The sequence below is a fragment of the Hemiscyllium ocellatum genome, chromosome 24 (genome assembly GCF_020745735.1).
Source record: "Hemiscyllium ocellatum isolate sHemOce1 chromosome 24, sHemOce1.pat.X.cur, whole genome shotgun sequence".
Taxonomy (NCBI): Eukaryota; Metazoa; Chordata; class Chondrichthyes; order Orectolobiformes; family Hemiscylliidae; genus Hemiscyllium; species Hemiscyllium ocellatum.
Window position 1 is genome coordinate 52,043,195 of NC_083424.1, and position 9,255 is coordinate 52,052,449.

Below are 9,255 nucleotides of genomic sequence, written 5' to 3' on the forward strand. Positions count from 1 at the left end.
AGAAAGTTAGCATGGATGAGATCTACAAACTCCTCTTCAACAGTGCGTCTACCTGCGGTGCCTGTGCCTGGGGGAGATGTGACTGGTTCAAAACAAAGGTGTTATGACACGGTGGTGAACCCCTCTGTTAATTAAACCAAACACCCAGAAAAGCTCGCCTCACCTCATAATCTCTTAAAATATGAGGGCCAGAGAACTCCAAAATTCCACTATTTAAAGAAAATAACATCAATTTTTTCTTTAAGAATAAACATTAAACAACTATTCACAATTCTAAGCCTCGCCTTTCTCTTAACTGCTTACTATCTGCCTCCAACTCTATAACAATATGCTGTTCCAATAAGACACTTATAGAATAACATCAACTTAATTTCAAAACCACACAGCCATTGTCATCTTCTGTGTCTTTCTTCTTCTAACTGAAGATCTCCCCGGGTCATCTTCTTTCTTTTTACTGTGAAAGTGTTACATTTGATAGAGAGTGTTTCCAAATTTCTTGGAGAGCACTCTCCATGCATTTCTGTCTTGACAGCATTTGATATCTGACCAATTTTCAAAATGTCCACATTATAGACCCCTCAACATCTGACCGTCTCATTGGTTCGATGTTGACAAAACAATAAATTCAAGCTTGATTGGGTTTGAGTATCCTGGGACATAATATAATCTGATTAGTTACATTTTAATTGTCAAAAAAGCAATCAAAACTCTGGTATCCATTTCACAGCCAAATGTTACATATTTTCAATTTTCTAGTACACTCTGAGACTGCCGCCTAGTCATATACACAGGTGTTTGTAACCTATCAGTTTGGAACAGCATTCTTTTACAGGTACAGTACACGCCTTCAACTTCCTAATAAAGGCAACAGCGTTGCTGCCTGGTACCTTGCAACCGGCATGTGTCAAAGCCTTCTGGTGGTCATGTACCAGCTGAACATTAATGGAGTGAAATCCTTTCACGTGGCAGCAGGGCATCAGCCATTTGAGGGCCACAGAGTGTGAAGTTCTGTCGATGTCACTGGCATTTCCTGGAGTGTGCTGCAGGTGTAGAGATTCAGCCTTTCGGTGACTGCCAATGCTTGGCCACCTGACCCACTTGTAAGAAAGCCTTGTGCTGATGTACTGCAGATGTCAGCATTAAGCTGCATGAGTTTCCTGAGGCTTTGTCACATGGAGGAAGCTGATCCTGTGCCTGAATACAGTGCTGCTGCTGGGCCCCTTGTTTCTCAGAAGCATGCTCTGCAGAGACTGCTCCCATTCTACATTGAAAGCTGGTAGTGGGGAAATGCAGAGCAAAGTGAAGAACATCAAAGTGATTATTTTTTTAGATTACTTACAGTGTGGAAACAGGCCCTTCGGCCCAACAAGTCCACACCGACCCGCCGAAGCGCCACCCACCCATACCCCTACATTTACCCCTTACTTAACACTACGGGCAATTTAGCATGGCCAATTCACCTGACCCACGCATCTTTGTGACTGTGGGAGGAAACCGGAGCACCCAGAGGAAACCCACGCAGACACAGGGAGAACATGCAAACTCCACACAGTCAGTCACCTGAGGCAGGAATTGAACCCAGGTCCCTGGCGCTGTGAGGCAGCAGTGCTAACCACTGTGCCGCCGTGCCGCCCATGGAAAAGCATAAATTGGCATCAACCTTACAGCAGTGAAGCCACACTGTCAGTAGGTCTGAAAACACTGTCCACTTTGGTAGGGAGGTACCTCTGTGATTTACAGCTTGTAACTACCATAGAGCAAGGATTCTTCACTGACAAACTTCCCACCACTTTAGAAACCTCTATATTAAAGTCAGAATGCCTGAGTGAGAGGCACAATGAATCAGCCCAAAGTATTAAAACACAGACCAGCACTGAGTATTCTGAGCGACTTTGAAAGGACAGGTTAAAAACTGGAGGGAAAGGATTCATCTTGAGTTACCATGATTTGGTGGAAATTGAATGACTGTGCACACCCAATCCTGCGCCCATGTCTCAGCTAGAATTCTGACCAGTTGGTCAGAAGAAATGAAAAGGACTGTCTGATTCAAGCTGACAAATGTGCCCACATCTCTTGTGAAAACAGGATGAAGGGCAAATGCCCACAACATTGATTCTCCTGCTCCTCAGATGCTGCCTGACCTCCTGTGCTTTTCCAGCACCACACTCTTGACTCTGATCTCCAGCATCTGCAGTCCTCACTTTCTCTTAGAAAGCAAAGGTTGTGAGACCAAGCTCGGGCTTCTGGGGTTGATGTTTGATTTGTTACTGGGCTTCGTAGGTAGATTCCCCTCCGTCCCTTACAGAAACAGGCTCATTTCCAATAGAAGTGGAAAGCTGTGGGATATAAAACCAACTGCTAATTTGCTCTGAAATGCTTTATCATCAAGCTGTTCAGAGGTGTTATTACAAACCTCTGGAGCAGGTGGGTCTTGAACCTGGACCTCCTCACTCAGAGATTCATACACTACCACCATGGCACTTCCTCACAAAATCAAGATCCCCTGCTGCATGCATTGTCATTTCAAACCAAGAATTTCACAAAAACCCACCAGGGAATTACACAGAAAGGAGTTAAGAATAAATTAAGTAACGAGTTGACAGTTTTAGGGAGGAGAGAAAGTACATGCAAAAATATAAAGCAAAATAATTTACAGCACTGCAGTAATGGGTAGTCGCAGCGGCATGCAGGAATAATGATTAAGACTAGTTGATGCTGCTGCCTTGAATATTTTATATTTTTGCACAGTCTGGAGAGTTAATTAATAATAAACAATTTTATAATGAGGTGCAGTTACAAATGGTGAATGTGGAATACAAAACCAGGGCCGGTTTGATGCTGTGAACTGTCATCAATGTGAAGACTGCACTATTCAGACTCCTATTACAGGGACAACTGAAAGAACTGCGGATGCTGTAAATCAGAAACAAAAACAGAAGTTACTGGCAAAGCTCAGCAAGTCTGGCAGCATCTATGGAGAGAAATCAGAGTTAATGACTCGGGTTTGGTGACCCTTTCTCAGAATTGAGAGTTCTCTGATTTCTCTTCACAGATGTCTCTGTCTTACCCCAGTGCCCCATGTAACATAACGGCTCCTCATTGTTCAATGTGGTAAATGTCTGAAATCATTTATTTTTATTCAGCAACAGCCAAAGAGATCCAAAAAATAGTAAACAAAAGCTACATTTGCCCAGGGAGCAGTGACTTGCCTTTTGATCAGCAAGTAATTTACAGCCAATTAGCTCACATCGCTGGGAACCGCCCCTCAGTGAGGTATTGTCTGGTTTGTTGCACCCAGTGCTGCAGCACCCTACCATACTGAAGGTGATATTCTTCTTGCTTGATGTCTGAACCCTCCTCCCCAGTAAACAACTGCTGCTCTCCCAGCTGTTCAGCGTCCATCACATCTTTGGTTTGCCCTGCTCAAGTTGTGCAAAAACAGCAAGCTAGCATAATGCAGCACACTCTGTCTGGTGTCTTCTGTAAACCTCACCCGAACTAACCCAAGCATCAGAACGTCATCCCCGGCAGATCTATCATTTGCTCCTTAATGACGCTGGTCGAAGAAAAGACAGCATTGTATTTACACCCTGTCTCAGTCATCAGTTGCAGAGGGTGACCCTTGTCTCCCAGTAGCCACCCTCCGAAGGCAGCTGGCCCTCCATACAGTGGGACAAGGAGGCCTCTGACAATGAGGACCATGCAATGTCTCCACATGGACCTTATTCCAATGCATACAGCCAAGTCATGTCACACAAACAAAGCAGGGGATTGTAAGTGTGGCAGGGTTACTCAGACCTTGTCCCACCTACCTCAACATCACCCAAGAAATGCCATATTGCACAGAAAAAGTGACAATAGAAGATGGCCATCCAGAAATCTGTTGATGAATCCAACAGAAAGTTCTTTATCCTCAGAGCTGTCAGAATGTGGAGTTTTCTAGCACAAGGTGTGTTTGAAGTGAATAGTATTGAAGTATTCATGGGAAGGCCAGAATGGTATTTGAAGGGGAAAGGAGCAAAGGATGACAATGATAGGTTTAGATGAGGAACAGTGAGAGAAGCTTCAAGTGAATCATGGGCTGGTTGGGCCAAATGGACTGTTAATGTGTCATTTCTATTATCTAATCCTCATGTTTCAACTGAGTTAATGTAGTGTCTCACCACAGGGAATCAGAACTGAACCCTGAGCAAGCACAATGACAATTTAATGCTGTTACTCATCATTGCAAAATTGACATTCGCTACATACGCAGATGGGCTCAGTTTTAATCGTTTGAGGCTTTTCTCTCTGTACCACATTTAAAATAAATTCAGATTATCATGGGACATTATGCAAAGAAATGTTGTCTGGTGCTGGCATAATGGATTGTGTCATACTCCAATGGAGAGGCAGTTTGTGGGTTTGAGTGGCCCACAGATGCGACTTTGAAGGAAAGGGGATGTGAAAATTTAGTTTGAGGAACTTGGCCTCCGAGAGATGTTATCAGAGGTGGACTTTCTGCAGCAGAGGCTGTGTTGAAGGTTTTTAAAATGCCTCCCCTATTGAATGCTCTTGGCTATGACACCTACAGGGAGTTATGAAGCAGCTGCAGCAAAATGTCACATTTTGGCCCATGGCTTTCTCCTCCACATCAATGCTCTGTCATTTTTAGTCAGCACTCCAAAGCCTTTCAGCAACAGCTCCATGTTGAAGTACCGTTGTGTTTCAACCCCTCTTTCCCTCACCTTTCTCAGTGACTTGCCAGCCAGCCATGCTTACAGAGTGTCCTAGTCCGACTCCTAGTTCCATGTCTTGCCTGCCATTCTTTAATGGACAGTGCACCAAGGGGCAGACTGTTAACTTGCCATTTCATGTGACATCATCCTGAGAGATGAGCACGACTGGCCTGTCAAATGGGCCCGATGACTGAAAAATAATAAAGGGGAGAGGATTCTGCTCCACATCACATGCAGCGAGTTGGATTTTCAATCTGAACCCCTGCCAACCAAGGAAAGGCTGGTATTGTCCATCTGTCAGGTTTCAATGGATATCAGGTGGTTCCTATGAATTGAACATTTACCCTAGAAGATAGTGAGCTATAAATTCCACACCACGACTTACCTGTGAATCCACTGGTTGAATCATTTGATAGCTATTTGCTTTTGAAATGTCATGTGACAATTTTTTAATTGACTTGTGGGATATGGATGTCACTGACAAGACCAGCATTTATTGCTTCTGCCCAGCTACCCATGAGAAGGTGGTGGTGAGTTGCCTCCTTTAACTGATGCAGTACATGTGCTGTACGTAGACCCACAATGCTGTTAGGAAGGAAGGATTTTGATCCAGTGACACTGAAGAAACAATGATATATTTCAAGTCAGGATGGTGAGTGGTTTGAAGGGGAAACTTGCAGTTGGTGATGTTGCCATATATTTGCTGCCCTTGTCCTTCTAGAAGGAAGTGGTTATAGGTTTGGAAGCTGCTGCCTGAGGAACGTTGGTGAGTTTCTGCAGCGTATCTCTGGAGCTTTGGCAGCAGAGGGAATGGATATTTGTGATGTGCTGCCAATCAGTGGGCTGCTTTGTCCTTTATACTGTCTAATCTGTGCAGCACAGGTATGTCATGGATAAGAAATGGTCAGGGCTAGTGAACAGAGGAGTCGGTAAGTTGCATTCAAATGGTGAGATTGTAAACCTTTAAGATTAACACCACAATCTTAAATCCCTGGAGCATTAGTTGCATAACATATGGTAGTGATTTTTTTTATATTAAGCTTTGAACTTAGAAATGACTGGTGTTAATATTACTGATGACTATCCTAACAGTTCCCTGTCAGGTATTTTTGTGGAAGTGTTAACTTATTTAAAATTGAAACATGATACCTATGCCAACACGTGGAGGAATCAGATACCAATGGCATTAAGTGCTGATCCATTAATACTAGACAGTGTGGTCCTGTATTTGTGCTGTCATTAACTACTAATGAATGTGCTTCTGGACACAGCAAGGATTGGGATAAATGAGAAGGTAAAGTTGGGGAAATACTGGGTGGGTTTATTGGGCCTTAAAGGTTATTGTGTTAGTTTGAAAACAAAAATTCGATGTTATGTAATTGTCAGCTGGTTGTTCTTACGGGGTTAGTTCTGTTTGCTTTTGATCATATAAGGCCTTTTCAGAGCCTTCCTGACCATGATGAATGACAATATCTGTGATTGGGTTCTTATGTTTCCACAGGGAAATACGAGGCTCTGAAGGCAAATGTCATTCCATCCTTACTGCTCCTGGTGAATGATCCGGTAAATAAAGTGCGGCTCAATGTCATGAAGGCCATCACAGCAGTGTCTGAAACTCCGGAGGGGAGGAAAATCCTGCTGGATCATGTGGAGCTCCTACAGGACAAACTGAAGGACCCCAGTGAGGCAGTCAGAAGGGCTGTCAAGATCGCTATCGACGTCATCACCTGGAAACCCTAGGTGCATTAGTGAAAATGTGGGCACCTTGGACCTGATATACTCACACCCCATCTTCTAACCTTGCTTTCCCTCTTTTATTTTGAATCATGTTCACAGTACCTTCTACGTATAATCATTCCCTCTCCATTACAGCCTGTTGTTTTTTAGTCAGGTTCCCATTAACCTTTGCAAATCCTTCATTGTGACAAAGGCTCGCTGTTCTGAAAAATGAATCCTGTTCCTCTCCCTAAAGATGCCGTTTGATCTGCCGAGCATTCCCAACACTTTCAGTCATTATTTCAGACTTCCAGCTCTTTGTTCTGCTGTTAGTTTGCTGTTGCCATTGCTGGTATTTTGTGGTTTCCTCATCTCAATCCTCTCTCTCTCTGAAATGCTGTCTTGTACAGCTGGCATGAAGCTCTGCTTTCGCCTTGTTAAACAGTGACCACCAGGAATTCTCAATCCACTTTGTTCAGAGCTGTCAAAATAATAACTTGCTTTTATTACCAATAACTGGTTGATTAAACCAATTTCTAAAGCTTTCTTTTCTTTAAATAAGGCTGTCTAATGCCACCTGTCATTCTGCACAATCTTTTTCCAAATTCTCTTTCAAGTTTTTCCCATGTCTCTTTTTGTCTTTGTTTCATTCTCTCATGCTTACACTCTCACTCCCATTTCCCATCTCTCAATGTGTTGCTGTTCTGTGCACATCAAGTGTAATGAATGCGACAGTATTGTGCTGGGTAATTTGGCTTTCTGGTAGACTGGACACAGTTTGTTAAGTTGAAATAAACTACAAATATCACTCAGGACTTGTGTGGCTTTAAGTGTGTAATTTTCTTAATTACCTAATTATTGTCACTGTGTTGATCGAATTAGTTTAAGCCAGGATGGCCTTTTCTTTTGTAGAGATTGTTTAAATGAAAGACTGCATTTGTGTTATATGCTGATACACAAGCTTAAAAGAGACATGACAGCATTTGGGTGTCTCCACCTTACACAACAACGGTCATTAAAAACAGGCAACCTGAAGGTATAGCAGAGGGCTGACAGAGAGGGCAGCAATGGCACATTACAATTAGCTCAACATCCCTGCACTGATCAAGGAATAATCTTCCTCCCGTCAAGAATTGTCCTACTGTCAGATACATCCATGTATATCCTGTGGGTGTGGGAGTCTGTATCAACATACCACGAAAACATGGTGCACAGGGACAAAAGGAACGTTTAAGAGACGCTAATAATGTATTGGATCTTCATCTCAGAATATTGGAACTCAATGATTATTCTTCAGTTACACAGAGTCACATTAATCCCAAATGGAACAATGCTTTCCTTTTTGGACATAAACCGACAGGACAAATTTGGTTTTTGGAAGTCAGATTTAACATGAAGATTTAAAAATGAAGGCTTGAAGGACTAAACACATTACCAGGCGGCATAAATACAGGCAGCTCCATTAGTCACTGCAACAAGACTGGGCTGGTGTTTTCACAGGAAAAGAAAGGGTGGGAAAATGAAATGGAAAGGTCATGATAGTCACTATCACCAAACCGCTTCAATTTGGCCAGGGTATACCTGGGCCATTTTTCACATTGTTGGGTAGATGCCAGTGTTGGAGCTATACTGGAACTGCTCAGCTAGAGACGCAGCAAGTTCTGGAACCCAGGCCTTCAGTACTGCAAGGCCCAGTGCAGCTGACCATACAGTAATTGGCCGAAACTTCACCTGGTCAATTATCCAACATGTGGAACCCTCTGTAAATGTCTCCAGCTTGGAGCTGGTGTTGGAGACCTTAGAAACTCCTGACATACTCACCTTAATAGTTAGTCAGGAAATTGGAGGAATGAGCACCTACCCAGGCATTCACCTGCCTCTGTACCCCCTCACCCACCTGCCCCTTACCCAGACATTCACCTGGCTCTATACCATCTCACACATCTGCCCCTTTCCCACACATTCACATGGCTCTATACCACTCACCCACCTGCCCCTTACCCATTCACCTGGCTCTACACCCCCTCACCCACCTGTCCCTTACCCAGACATTCACCCGGCTCTATACCCCTCACCCATTTGCCCCTTACCCACACATTCACCTGGCTCTATACCCTCTCACCCACATACATCCAACCCAGAGATTCACCTGTCTCTATACCCCTCACCCACCTGCCCTTTACCCAGACATTCACCTGGCTCTATACCCCCTCACCCACCTGACCCTTACCCAGACATTCACCTGGTACTCTAACCCCTCACCCACCTGACCCTAACCCAGACATTTACCTGGCTCTATACCCCCTCACCCACCTGACCCTTACCCAGACATTCACCTGTCTCTATACCCCCTCACCCATCTGCCTCTTACGCAGGCATTCACCTGCCTCTATACCCCCTCACCCATCTGCCCCCTACCCAAACATTTACCTGGCTCTATACACCCTTACCCACCTGTCCCTTACCCAGACATTCACCTGGCTCTATACTCCCTCACCCTCCTGCCCCTTAGAACATAGAAAATAGAAAAATACAGCGCAATACAGGCCCTTCGGCCCTCGATGTTGCGCCGACCCAAGCCCACCTAACCTACACTAGCCCACTATCCTCCATATGCCTATCCAATGCCCATTTAAATGCCCATAAAGAGGGAGAGTCCACCACTGCTACTGGCAGAGCATTCCATGAACTCACGACTCGCTGAGTAAAGAATCTACCCCTAACATCTGTCCTATATCTACCACTCCTTAATTTAAAGCTATGCCCCCTCGTAATAGCTGACTCCATACGTGGAAAAAGGTTCTCATGGTCAACTCTATTT

General features: G+C 44.1%; 1 protein-coding gene across 1 annotated transcript in view; it reads left to right on the forward strand.

Moving 5' to 3' along the window:
- LOC132827201 (radial spoke head 14 homolog) overlaps nt 1-7,246 on the forward strand; it is a 33,977-nt gene extending 26,731 nt beyond the window's left edge. Inside the window, exon 3 of the mRNA XM_060843789.1 lies at nt 6,220-7,246. Coding sequence (XP_060699772.1) covers nt 6,220-6,458 — 239 coding nt within the window. The 3' untranslated portion in view covers nt 6,459-7,246. The remainder of the gene's footprint in view (nt 1-6,219) is intronic.
- The last annotated feature ends 2,009 nt before the right edge of the window (nt 7,247-9,255 follow it).